Genomic DNA, 14,417 nt, shown 5'->3' with positions numbered 1-14,417 from the left:
TCCATCCAGATGCACTTAGAAAAAGCTCATGCCAAAGTTTTAATATCTCACAGTGGGATGAAGAGGGAAGGCAGTTGCATAAAACTATAAGAGTGTAAAAAATGGACATATTTATAAAGTCAATACTGCCAGATATAGAAAGAATGAGAGCTTCTTCCATGTCACAGAATTATTTTTTGTGCAATGTTGCAGATTTGTAAGCTAACTGACCAGAATAAACAGACTGAATTAATGATTCCGCTGCCAAGATAAATGGAAAAATCCCACCTAGTTGGATCACATTCCATTAGTGGAAATGAGAGGGATTATGTTTTGTTTGTTACTCATAAATCATTAAATGGCTCATTGCCAAGTGTTTTCCAAATAGACATCAATTTTTTGGATGACTATGAAGGAGAATTTTTCCTGGGCCAAGTAAATAGTGGTTTTGTCTTGTACTGAGCATTTTACACAACCCTTCTCCTTTTTAGGTTAATTTCTATACATTTATATGAGTACTTTTAGTTATTTAGCTAAGAATTTATATCTGCAAGGTCAGACATATTGTCTATTCAAGGTAACCTTGTGTAGTCCGTGATTTTAGATATTTCCTTGTATCTTTAGAGTAGTTTTAAACAGTCATCTAGAGTAACAGTTAGATGTTTCTTTTGCTTACACCATGGTATGACTGCTATTTTGAGTGATTAAATATGACTGGGCTTGGACCAGAAAAGTGGGGGTATAGAACAGAGTGAGTGAGTTGATGGTGGAATATAAAATAAGCTTTAATTTTGGGAATTTGCTCAATAAGGAAACAATTAATTTATATTTAATCAGCAAATCAACAGTAACATTTTGAAACATATCATTTGTTGCAACACGGATCATCATTTGAAGTGTAATGTTAAAGAAAAACATTTTCTGCTGTGAAAGATTACTCCTTTTTCACATTATCCTTGCAGTCATATAATCTTTTTTTTTCATATAATGTAAGGTAAAGCCTTACTAAGAAGTTCCTGAAAATTTTGAGGAGCCGATTCAACTTTTATGTTGATATGTTCAACTTTAAAGAGATGTTCTGTTATCTAAATATGTATATACAGCATTGCATATGTTCCATAACATCTATAAAAGAATAAACACAAGTCTAATAAAGGACAGTTTCTAGAGAATTTGGCTATAGGAGACTTGCTACAAGTTAATCTCCCTATTTCTATGACTTGTCATGAAAAACCTCAGAAACATAGTCAATTTAGGATTTTAACTTCATTTCTCTTTAGCACTTATAAATTTTATGCAAGACTGATGTTTTTCAATTTAAAAAATTTTTCCAGTTGTTGAAATTACTGAATACATTTGTGTCAATATATATTCTTATGACAGTAGCAATTGCCATTACAAGTTGTTAGAATAATTTTGGAGACAGCCCCTAAATCTAATAAAAGTGCAATGAGGGCTTACATATACTCTGATATTAAACTTGCTCATCAAGAAATAATCAGAATATTTAATTAGATTGAATCTTAAGAATTGCTAGTGTTGTACTGTTATAAGAATGATGAGTTTATGTGTTTCAATCAAATATTTATATTTGACATATTTCACGGAATTAGACAGTGGCTAGGGAAGAGGTCATTTCTTAATAGTATGCACTGGTTGTGATGTGTTGCTATTGTTAAACCTTAAACCAGAGATTAGACAAGATGTTGAGAACAAAGGCCATCATTCTAGTTGACCTTAGTAGTTTAAACAAGGTAAGTACCAGCAGTGGATCAGAATACATAAATTCCATGTATTCAAGACTGCTATTTAGGAAATTTTGAACACAGTAATGGAGAAAAGTGCCTAATTTAGTTTTGATATGTCCACTCGGATTTGCTGAAGTCTTTTGTTCATGATCTACTGAGGTGACAAGATTTCACTTAAAATAAGTAAAACTCATATCCATTTTTTAAATCTTGTGTAGAAATAGGATTAGGAGTAGTAAAATTTCACTGTAAATTTTTACTCATAAATGGGTCATTTGAGTTGAATTCCATCATGTTTGACAGAAAGAGGTATAATTGTTAGCATTTAGTACTGCTACAACATTTCTAAAGGGTCAAAATAAAAGTAATCAGTCCTCTAAGAATTTTGCTCATCGTGTGAATTATTACTGTGGCTGCATTTTTGGAAAGGAGAATGTAATGCGTACGATTGTCTTGTAATAGTACTCATTGCATTACTGTTTATTATGGAGAATTTCATTTGTTTCCTAAAAAAAAAGTTTATTTCTTGTTCAACATGTTATTTGCCCATGACTACCAATGGCTAATGTGTATTCAGTTTGTCCAAAAACATGTGAAATAGTAAATGTTTTATGACTACATTAGTGAACCTGGTTCTCAGGCATTCTAAGGACAAAAAAAAAAAGAGCCTTTGAAACCGAAAATTATAGAGGCCAGGAAGTGATTTCCTGGTCATAAACATTGTTTTAAAATAGAGGAGAAAGGTGAGAGGCACCCTTCTACGCAGGAATTCAGTCTTTAGTCATGGAATATGTTCTAACCCCCTTCACCCTCCAGTCCCACCCCCCAGAAACACACACACACACACACGCATGCACACTACCTCCCAACCCCATGTTGCACTGCTGTCGAACAGGAGAGCCCACTGGCAGCTCCGGTGAACTTCTTGGAAACAGCCAAGGGATTCCTTCTCTTAACCAGATATAAATCTGTTCAGGCAGGAAGAGTAAGGAAGCTTTCTTTTCCCCCATTTTTCATCCCTACCTTAGAGAGCAATCTGGGCTCTAATTCTTCAGCTCATCTACTGACTTTGCCACTGAATTACTATATCTTACTAGAGTCTGTTTACATTAGGTTTACTACATCAGCAGCCATGATCAATTTAATCACACAGGTGTGATGAAATTTCCAAATTGTATTTATACAGTTACTCTTTTGCATGCTTTCACATGTTAAAGATGTGAATAAATATTTGTTAGACAGTGTCTACAGTATTTCAAGTGTTCATATACAAATAGAAACAGTTGGAATATTAAATCTACAAATTCCAGATGTTTAGAGACATCTAGATATGTCACTGAAATATTTATTTTCATCCAGATGTTATGTGTTATGATTGTTTCTTCAAAAGACAGACATTTATGGTATTCTATAAATATGGGTTGTAGCATCATGCAGATTCTACTTTCTATCAGCATTTCGCCTCAGGCCATTTTAGGAAATTGTATGACAATCCAGATACATATTTCATTTGTGTTCTCCTGATGTATTGTGAACCCTCAAATGAACTTATACATACAAGGCCATATGTGAATGACTGAATAAATTAAAGAGATAAAATGAATGTTTAACAAATATCAAGAATGATTCTGACTTACAGTATTTTCATTAAAGAGAAAAATTAGATTTCTAGATTCTGAAATACATCATTTAAGCAAATTAGTGACAATAAGATTCTCTGAGCTGTTTTCTTTACTGATATGTGAATAAATGTTTTTATATTTATTTATATAGTAGTTTGATCATGCAGGCAATGTGAATACAAAATTCTTTGTTAACTAAGGGATAAGAAGTGAGATTTCATAATAATCAGATATTCTGAACAGTAAGGTTTATAACTGAGCACCTTAAATGTGTACAACTAATATTATAGGCTGTTATTTCATTTTTATTTTTATTATGAAGATTTTGTTGAAAAAATATTATCTTCATGCAGTCGTTGAGAGTCTACAAGTCTAGTTTATATTTGATTTCATGAAAAATAGTATTTTTTCATTACTCAGATTCTTGTGGGAGAAATTTTTATCTGAGTTGTTCATCATACTATGTAACAAAATATACTTTATATGGGATCTTGCCTTAAAGCCAAACTTTAAAAAAGGAAATAATAAAAAAATTGCAGATATGACATAAATTGACTTTAAGCCCAAATAAAGCAATAAAGGTTTGCAAAATTTATATATCATACTCCAAGATGGGCAGATTTGTTTTAGTTGTATGCAAAATATTTGATGATACAGTGTTCCAGCTCCTAAGGTACTACTCTAGGTTACTAGGACGAAAAAAGCAGAGGCACACAGGATGCCAGTAGCAATAACATCATGAGATTCCCAGAGGAAGGAAATCATTTTCTATAATAATTGTGTGGCAACAAAGCAGTGTGCGACATTCAGTGTAGGGGTAGAGTTCATGCCATCTTATGGACCATTCAGGGAATCTCTTATTAGGGGATTACCAATGACACCAACTACAACTGCAAGCAATTTAAGGATATTCTGTAAAAGATGAAACTAATCTTTCTGCATCTCAGTATATGCCAAAGGCCTCACATACAGTCAGTAAACTGCCCTTGAGGGCTGGAATTATTTCTTATTTATCTGTATGAATTCCTTGGTCTAACCCCTCTTACCTATTACTAAGCATGCAGTAATACTGAGTGTATGAATAAGTGAATAAATAGAGATTCCAAGTCACCAAGAAAGCATGAGATTAGTTTAACTGTACTTAGTTTGTAAATACAGATTTTTACATGAAACAAACTTATAAACTTTAATCAAAATAATTTTCTTATTTTAAAAATTGTCAAGCATTTGAATGATTATTCTTTAGCTGTCTTACAAAAGTATTTTTTCAATCTAGTCAACAAAACTGGATTATTAAGTGATAATAAATTAAACTATAAAGCTTCTTTATTTATAAAACCATGGTGTTATTATTCTAATGGCAACACTGACGTAGTTTGAAATTACTTTTATAGATTTGTTTTTAATACTGTGATGCTTGTGGAAAAATATATGCTTTTCCGCCAGATCTTCCTCTCCTTATTTTAATTTGTCCCAATATTTCATAGTATGTTTGAAAATACATCTGGACACACTGACTATTGAATTTCTGTACTTTTTCTTCACAATTTATAAGGTGCACTCATCATTGCATGTATTGCTGTTTTGTTTCATTACTAAATTCATGGAGTTCCCATATGAAATATGTAGCCCGATCCCTTGAGAAAATACGTAAAGGTGTTAGAATTATTAGATTTATTATATAATCATCAAATGCTTTCACCTACATGCACATATCTATAAACCACATATATGTATGATGTGTGTGTGTGCTCAGTTAGGCTTGTTCGACTCATTTGTGACCCCATGGATTGTAGCCCACCAGGCTCCTATACACATGGGACTCTCCAGGCAAAAATCCTGGAGTGGACAGCCATTCCACTAGTGCAAGATCCTCCTCCAGGGGATCTTCCTAATCCAGAGACTGAACCCATGACTCTTGCGTCTCTCACACTGGCAGAATTCTTTACCATTGAGCCCCTTGGGAAGCCCTTTATGATTGGTTACATAACTACTATTGAGGCAACTAATGAAATCTTGCATTAGTCTGTTTAAGAAAATGAAATGGCAGAATTTCACATGGTAGACACAGGAAACATCACAAAATAGCCTGTGCTGTTTCTAAAATCCATACCGTCTTCTTACATTTTTCTCATGTAGAATTGCACATAACAGGTTTTATACTGGTATTACAGAATTACTGCACCCCTTCTCCTAAAAAAGGAAATAGGTGTAGATTTAACAAAATCTATTCCTCCCATTTTCTGCCAAGATTATTTTGGCTGGATGTTTCACTCTTCAGTGACAATGATGATGATGTGTTTCTTCCATCAGGATTCGTCCACGGAGAAAATGTCTCTATGGAGAATCTTGAAAGGCTCATTATTCCAACAGTACAAATATGAAAATTGAGGCAGAGAGAAGTATAATTTTCTCAAATTCACACAGAAGTGAAGCCAGAAGTAGAGCCCAATTCATGTGGAAAAGATCTAATGAAACATGCGATGTCAAGCTTACAGTGGTAATTAAATTGAGTAGTATAATTACCTAAATTACAGTACAGGAAGATAGTGTCATATTTACAAACCTAATTATATTGAGTAGAATTACCTGAATGATACTAATCAGATGGATGGCATTCCCATTCTTTATATGCTTTACTTTTCTAACCTGAAGGCTTAAAAAGTATGAGCTTGAAATATAACAGGAACAAAACAAAATAAAATCAATTTGAAGCCAAACCAACCCCAGGTTTAAATTCTGGCACCACATTTACCTATTTTTGTGTTCTTAGCCAAGTCGTTTAACCTTTAAGTCTCAACTTCCTCATCTATAAAAATTCGTGTTTGGAAAATGCATATGTAGCACCTATCAGTATAGTTGCTTAGCCCTAAGTAGATATGTGATTAAAAATCACAACTTATCATTTGGTTATTAAGTAACAATAATACAAGAATACCAATCCACTTGTTTTTAATCAATCTATTTTAGTACAAATTCTGAGTGTCTACATTTTCTTATTTTTTTATAATTAAGTGGATAATATATGAATAAGGTAAGGTGAAGTCGCTCAGTCGTGTCCGATTCTCTGCGACTCCGTGGACTGCAGCCTACCAGGCTCCTCCGTCCATGGGATTCTCCAGGCAAGAATACTGGAGTGGGTTGCCATTTCCTTCTCCAGGGGATCTTCCCGACCCAGGGATCGAACTCAGGTCTCCCGCATTGGAGGCAGACACTTTAACCTCTAAGCAACCAGGGAATGTATAATACAAGATTTCAATTATAGTCTGATAGAACAATGAAAATGCAGAGTTGAGAAATGACATGCTTTAAAGATTGTTTTCGTGCCAGCAGCTGAGAAAACTGTATTAATTTTGATGGAGTATTGTGATTTATTGTGATTTGAAGACCACTGAAATAAATACATCTTTAGAAATATAGTATCTTTCTCTTTAGCTTCTCTTAGTACTTTGAATTTACAGAAATTGAGATTGTTTATAAAATGAAAATGGAGAATATTCAAAATATTCCTGGAGTAGAATAAAACAGAACTATCTGTGTCAAATATGAAGACTTCCTATGAAATTATAATAATTAAGATGATGCTTTTGTCAAAAGGAGAGAACAACCGAGTACATCAGTAAAGCTATGCATGCGTGGAAACTTGACATATGACAGTGTTGAAAATAATAATTTCTGGGAAAAGGGTGGACTATTTGTTAAATGGTCTTGGAACAACTTATTATACAACTGGAATAAAGTAAATTTAGAAATTTTTTTGCAGTATATACTAAAATCAATAGTCAGAGTTAAGCACTTACTTCGATTTGAAATGCAAACCTTAAAACTTTTTAAAAGAAGACAGAGTATCTTAATGGTCTCAGAAGAAAGATTTTTAATTAAGACATGAAAAAGATAGTCATAACAGAAACATTTGATAAATTTGAATGTAATAAATTTTAGAGTTTCTGATCATCAAAAGATACCCAAGGAAAGGAAGAGGACACGCTGTAAACTGATAGCTTGTAATAACAGCCGTATAACCCCAAAGCATTAAGTTAGCGTCTGGAGCATATTTTATGAGGCCATAAGGAATGCAACTGAACAACAAAATAAGGAATGAAATTAAATCAAAAAACATTCACTGTAACCCACAGATGTGGAGGCATTTCACAAAAGAAGAGATACAAATGGACCATAAACACTTAAAGATGCTTTACCTTGTTAGTAATCAGGAAATGGAAAATTAGAACATGGTGAGATAACATTTATGTTCATTTTATTGGAAAAAAACTAATTATAAATCCAAATAGTGACACTAAGATGTGGATCAATAAGAACTCTTACACTTTGGACTGTGAATATTAATGTAACTTTAGAAAATAATTTTTCTATATTATCACATTAAATTCAACATTCATATACCCTGTGGCCCACTGATGGCAACTCCTGGATGTATACTCAGAGAAGTTCTATCACACATTTATCACAGCATAACTACAAGAATATTTATAACAACATCAATTATAAAAGAAAAAACAAAATAGTTCAAGTGTCTATGAACAGGGGAATGGGTGGGTATACAGTGATATATTCACAGAGTGGAATCGCACACAATCATAAAAAAGAATGCCATGCCTTGAATCAACATGGATTAGGCAAGAAACCTAGAGTTAATGGTGTGTATACTATAGATAAACAGCAAGGTCCTATTGTATAGCACAGGGAACTATATTCAATATCATGTGATAAACTATAATGAAAAAGAATATGAAAAAGAATCTGTAACTGAGTCACTTTGCTATATAGCAGCAAAAATACAGTATTGTAAAACAGCTATCAGTCAGTCAGTTCAGTTGCTTAGTCGTGTCCGACTCTTTGCGACCCTGTGAATCGCAGCACACCAGGCCTCCCTGTCCATCACCAACTCCCGGAGTCCACCCAAACCCATGTCCATCCAGTCGATGATGCCATCCAACCATCTCATCCTCTGTCGTCCCCTTCTCCTCCTGCCCTCAATCTTTTCCAGAATCAGGGTCTGTTCTTCAATAAAAAAAAAAAAAGAAACCAAATAAAATGGGACAGTATTAAAAAAAGAAAAAAAACATGTCTTATGGTTAAAAGCATTCCATTTTGATAAACCTAAGACAGGAAGAATTAAACAGTACTTTTCAGGGTCCATGTGTGGTGAAAAAAGCTGTTGTCTCTGTTTGTTTCAAATAAAGGCTTGTGCTCTGTGTGATCAGTTGTGTCAGACTGTTTGCAACCCTTTTCACTGTGGCCCGCCAGGCTCCTGTGTCCGTGGGATTTCCCAGTCAGGAATACTGGAGTGGGTTGCCATTTCCTCCTCCAGGGGATCTTGCTGGCCCAGGGATCAAACCCACGTTCCTGTCTCCTGCATTGCAGGCAGATTCTATACCCACTGAGCCATCGAGGAAGCCCAAATAAAGGCTTAGGGATGATAAACACAAAATTCAGGCAGGTGGTAACTTTGAGTGGAGTAGGCAGAGAAATGCAATGTAAAAGGAACACTTAGCTTACTTAGCTTAATAAGAAGATACAAAGATGAGAAGTGCAATAGGAGAGGAACTAATTTCTTCCTAAACAAGAAAATGAAATGATGCCATTATTATGGTTGTGGCCGTGGATGGTCATTTAATGCATACGTACAATTTTTGTTTTATTATATGCATGCATGCTAAATCACGGAAGGAGATCTTCCCAACCCAGGGATCGAACCCGGGTCTCCCACACTGCAGATGCTTTTACCATCTGAGCCACCAGGGAAGACTCTATCATATATTCAGTTCAGTTCAGTTCAGTCACTCAGTCCTATCCTACTCTTTGCGACCCCATAAATCACAGCACGCCAGGCCTCCCTGTCCATCACCAGCTCCTGGAATTCACCCAGACTCATGTCCATTGAGTCGGTGATGCCATCTAGCCATCTCATCCTCTGTCGTCCCCTTCTCCTCCTGCCCCCAGGGTCTTTTCCAATGAGTCAGCTTTTCACATGAGGTGGCCAAAGTACTGGAGTTTCAGCTTCAGCATCAGTCCTTCCAAAGAACATGCAGGGCTGATCTCCTTTCCAATGGACTGGTTGGATCTCCTTGCAGTCCAAGGGACTCTCAAGAGTCTTTTCCAACACCACAGTTCAAAAGCATCAATTCTTTGGCACTCAGCTTTCTTCACAGTCCAACTCTCACATACATACATGACCACTGGGAAAAACCATAGCCTTGACTAGACGGACCTTTGTTGGCAAAGTAATGTCTCTGCTTTTCAATATGCTGTCTAGGTTGGTCTTAACTTTCCTTCCAAGGAGGAAGCGTCTTTTAATTTCATGGCTGCAGTCACCATCTGCAGTGATTTTGGAACCCCCCAAAATAAAGTCTGACACTGTGTCTACTGTTTCCCCATCTATTTCCCATGAAGTGATGGGACCAGATGCCATATATTAGGTAACTTCAATTAAGATTTTAGAAGGAAAATATATCTCTACAAAGCTGATGTGATTAACATAATATACAAACTCAGTATTAGCATTTAACAAGTATTAGTGAAAATTTTGGACAGCAAGGAGATCAAACCAGTCAATCCTAAAGGAAATCAACCCTGAATATTCATTGGAAGGCCTGATGCTGAAGCTGAAACTCCAATACTTTGGCCACCTGATGCGAAGAACTGACTCATTGAAAAAAGACCCTGATGCTGAACAAGATTGAGGGCAGGAGGAGAAGGGGACCACAGGATGAGATGGTTAGGGGAAATCATTGACTGAATGGACATGAGTTTGAGCAAGCTCTGGGAGATATTGAAGGACAGGGAAGCCTGGTGTGCTGCAGTCCATGTGGTCACAGAGTCAAACACAACTGAGCAATTGAACAACAGTACCAGGGAAAAATTTTGATCTTGTTTTGAGGAAATCAGAACCACATATTTGTAATGTAAAATCAAAGTATTAAGGGATGAGAAAAAGCATAGTTCAAAGAAGATGAACTCACTCTGAGGTGAAATGGCCAAATAAAGCTCTGTGAGTGAAGCAGTGGACTGTGGTGGCACAGAATGACATTCCAGATGGAGCTTCATCAGTAGCTCCCTGAGTATGTTTTAGATTGGTCCAGGGACTGACAGCAGGGGGAGGGGGCAAAGTGGGTGTTGTTTGACCAAAACAATTACTGAATGGTAGTTCTAATGCACAGAAACTCTTTACAAACTAAACACCCTTGAACAACCTAAAATGATACAGCACTTTCCCATCTATTCTTTTACATGGTGTGTCATAAAATGGGCTTCCCAGGTGGGCTAGTGGTAAAGACCCTGCCTGCTAGTGCAGGAGATGTAAATGATGGGGTTTTGATCACACACTTCAGTACTCTTGCCTGGAGGATCCCGTGGACAGAGGAGCTTGCAGGGCTCCGGTCCTGTGGGTCACACAGAGTTGGACACGACTGAAGCTGCTTTGTTGTTGTTCAGTCACTCAGTCGTGTCCCAATCTTTGCGACCCCATAGACTGCAGCTGGCCAGGCTTCCGTGTCCTTCACCATTTCCCGGAGCTTGCTCAGACTCACGTCAATTGAATCAGTGAGGCCGTCCAACCATCTTGTCTTCTGTTGTTCCCTTCTCCCCCTGCCTTCAGTCTTTCCAAGCATCAGGGTCTGTTGAAGCGACTTAGCAGATGTCATAAAATACACAATACAGGACTTGGTACCTTCTGAATGTTTTAAAATTATTATGAACATGGGCCTTGATTAAATTCAATGGTGACTTATTTTCATATTCATTACTTCACAGTGTGTTTGTAAAAGCTTTTGAAAAGCCTTTTTTTTTTCATTGATGACCGAAATGGAAGAAAAAATTTTGTCCGTTTCCCTTTCTTTCTTTCACTTGTTCCCTTTCTTTGTTAAAGGTGAAAGTGTGGTTCCAGAACAGGCGAATGAAGTGGAAGAGGGTAAAAGGAGGACAGCAAGGCGCTGCCGCTCGAGAAAAGGAACTGGTCAATGTGAAAAAGGGAACACTCCTCCCTTCAGAGCTCTCGGGAATCGGTGCAGCCACCCTCCAGCAAACAGGGGACTCGCTAGCAAACGAAGACAGCCACGACAGTGACCACAGCTCTGAGCATGCACACTTATGATACAGACAGAGGGGACCAGCTCCATTCTCAGGAAAGAAATGTGGTGATGGCAAGCCTTACTCGAACATCGTTTACACAGAGAAAGGACTATGACCTTGATTTTTAATATTATTAAGTTCAGGCATCCCGAGTCTGTTTTTCATGATTTATAGAGGGTTTACACTAAGTGCCACTTACGAAAGATGCTTCCACAGAGAAGATGGAGGTGAATATTCCAGAGGTGTTGGTCGTGTGTATGACAGTGAGCAGCCTTTGTGTTTGCTTTTGCTTGCACTGAAAATTAAATTGCTATCAAGAGCAAACTATGAAGCATTTGTATTGAAGGTGCCTCCAGAGTGAAGATGCAGAAGATGAATTGGCTTTGAACATTGCAGATGTCTGAGGTCATGTGTGTGACAGTGGGCAGGTATTTGCTCTCGCTTGCACTGACAATTACATTACTATTCAAGAATAAACCATGAACCATTTTTATCTCAAATAGCCACAGTGCCTGAAATCATTCTTAAGTGGGTTAAAAAAATGTATTTTAACTCTGTATATATTACCCTTAAGTCATTTTCCTGTCTTCACTACGTTTAGCAATGCATTCATATTAGCTGATAAAAATAGCCACTCACGATGACAAACAGAACCAGCTTCTTGTATTTTTATACATGTTGTCATCCCAGAAACAATCATCACATGCTTACTTGTGTTCAAGTAGAGAAAAATACATTAGAGTCTGATAGGGAATATTCTTGTACCACAGACAAAACAAATCTTATGTTGCATTTTCTATCAACTGCTGCTAATACATTATTATAACTTACCTAGCTCCTCAATTCTTCCTATCTATAGCTTGGAAAAAAAAAATTTAGGATCATAGGCAAATCAGTTACTTGCAGAAAGAGCTTTTGTATGACAGACATTGTCTGATTTTATTTCTATAAAATGTTACCTGTTGTGAATATGATTTAATTAACAAGAAAAAGGGTTTCCCCCCGATTGGCGATGATAATAGACAACTTGCAAAACAAAATTGATTCCTCAAGTCGGTAGAAGGTAAAATTCTGAATGGCTTCAAATTAAGTTCAGTAAAAACACATTTTTTTCATATATGATGTATTCATGCAGAACAACAATTTTTGTATTTTGTAAAAAAAAAAATGTTAAATAAATGATCCTTTGTAAATAATCTTGGTCTTCCTACTGTGATTTCCTGTGTTTACAAGCATTAATGTAAATAAGAAACTCCCCAATTCACGTGCACTTGTGTAAAAGCAGATGATCATAATTAGTGAATCATCTACATTTTTATTTCTGAAATTTTTTATTATGAAAAAATCCTTGTGTAATAAAAAAGCATCTGAGAATAGGCATATGGTAAGCCATTTCCCTGAATTGAAGAGTATGCCAAATAGATTTGTGTTTTATGAAATAAAAGGAAAAAAGTAATATTATTCACCACAATGAGAGAAACCAGTCATATATTTTTAAGCGTATGTATAATGGACATAAATTCATCCAATGATTGTTTTTACACAAAAATACCCAGAGTTTTTCATGTGAAAATAAGCTCCATAACCTAATCCGAATTCTCAGCCCTAGAGGAAATTACCAATGTAAGAAGTCCAGGGCTATACTGACTTAATGTGCTTGGTATCATGCGAATTGTGCATACATTGGATACCTACATCCTACTTAATAACTTTATGGCACTGCTCTTCATGTGTCCCATATTTTAACCACAAATATTTGGAAATATCCAGCAGTTCCTCCTACCCCCTGATTAATTAGAAATAAAAATAAAGAACACTAATCTGTAGAAATTTTCCAAAACCTTATTATTTGATTTCATCTGCTTTAGAAATGTGAGACTGATAAAAAATACATTTGGTTGATTTTAATTTGCTTAGTCTAGTATGATATATACAAAGCATTCGAGAAATAAAATAATTTGATTATTTATATCACATTTTTCCCTTTGCATAATAAATTTTATCATAGCAGTTAACAATATTTCTAAATTAACTGGAGAGGGCAGGGCTCAGATTAACATCTTCCAGGCAGAAAACAGACACTCTTCTCTCAATTACTGGAATGAATACACATTACATTTGTACCGATGACATCTACTTGGGGGGATTGACTTTCTTATTGTAGAATTTAAATTCAAAGCATCTTGACAAATTGGAGAAGTGGAAAGATAAAAATTAAATTGAGTTCTGTAGGGACAAAGTGGAGAATAATTCATTTCAGCAGGAAAATAATTTCCAGAAATAAGAGGAAAGTACAGCTTAGTAGCTAAAAGGAAAGTTAAGGACTATGGCCAAATAGAAATTACAATTTAGCATGATAAATGAAATAGGAAAAAGTAATTCTGAATTGATATGACATTTAGGAAATGTGAAGCATTTGTATTGTGGACCATGCCTTTATTAGGGAGTTGTGAGCTGTTCTAAAATGATGTAATGAAATTTGACTACAGAGAACATTAAGAATCACCAGACAGGATAGGCTGCTGGCTGACCAAAAGGGGGCATCACTTTTATTCACAGTGTATTAAAATGATACACCACATAAGATGCTTGAACACTTGAGCAAAATAATGGCACACTGATAGGTAAGCAAGCAAGCTAGGTTAATTTTAATTGGAAAAACTCTGTCTTTTTAGAATATTTTGTATTATCTTAAAAGAGGCGCCTGTTTGCTAGACAATAACTCAACATCCTTGCTGTAAGGGAACTTAAGACATTCTCACATAGTAGCAGGTTTAATTTATTCCAGAAATGACAGCATTTAAAAGAACTTTACTCGTTTTAATTCTCCACTAAGATCCTGGCTTTCCATGGTATCTTTTCACATAATGCCCTTTTTCCATATAATTCGGTGGCAGACTTTGTAACTCCGTAGTAATTTATAATGGCATGAAAGTACCTTTCTCTGAAAATAGTATGGAGTCATAGTTAGAGTGAT

The 14,417-nt window shown here is 35.8% G+C and overlaps 1 protein-coding gene across 1 annotated transcript in view; it reads left to right on the top strand.

The window, feature by feature from the left end:
* MEOX2 (mesenchyme homeobox 2) overlaps positions 1–11,462 on the top strand; it is a 73,995-nt gene extending 62,533 nt beyond the window's left edge. Inside the window, exon 3 of the mRNA XM_068973379.1 lies at positions 11,238–11,462. Coding sequence (XP_068829480.1) covers positions 11,238–11,462 — 225 coding nt within the window. The remainder of the gene's footprint in view (positions 1–11,237) is intronic.
* Positions 11,463–14,417: the final 2,955 nt, after the last annotated feature.

The sequence above is a fragment of the Capricornis sumatraensis genome, chromosome 5 (genome assembly GCF_032405125.1).
Source record: "Capricornis sumatraensis isolate serow.1 chromosome 5, serow.2, whole genome shotgun sequence".
In the NCBI taxonomy this organism is placed as follows: Eukaryota; Metazoa; Chordata; class Mammalia; order Artiodactyla; family Bovidae; genus Capricornis; species Capricornis sumatraensis.
This window is presented reverse-complemented; position numbering and strand designations above follow the sequence as displayed.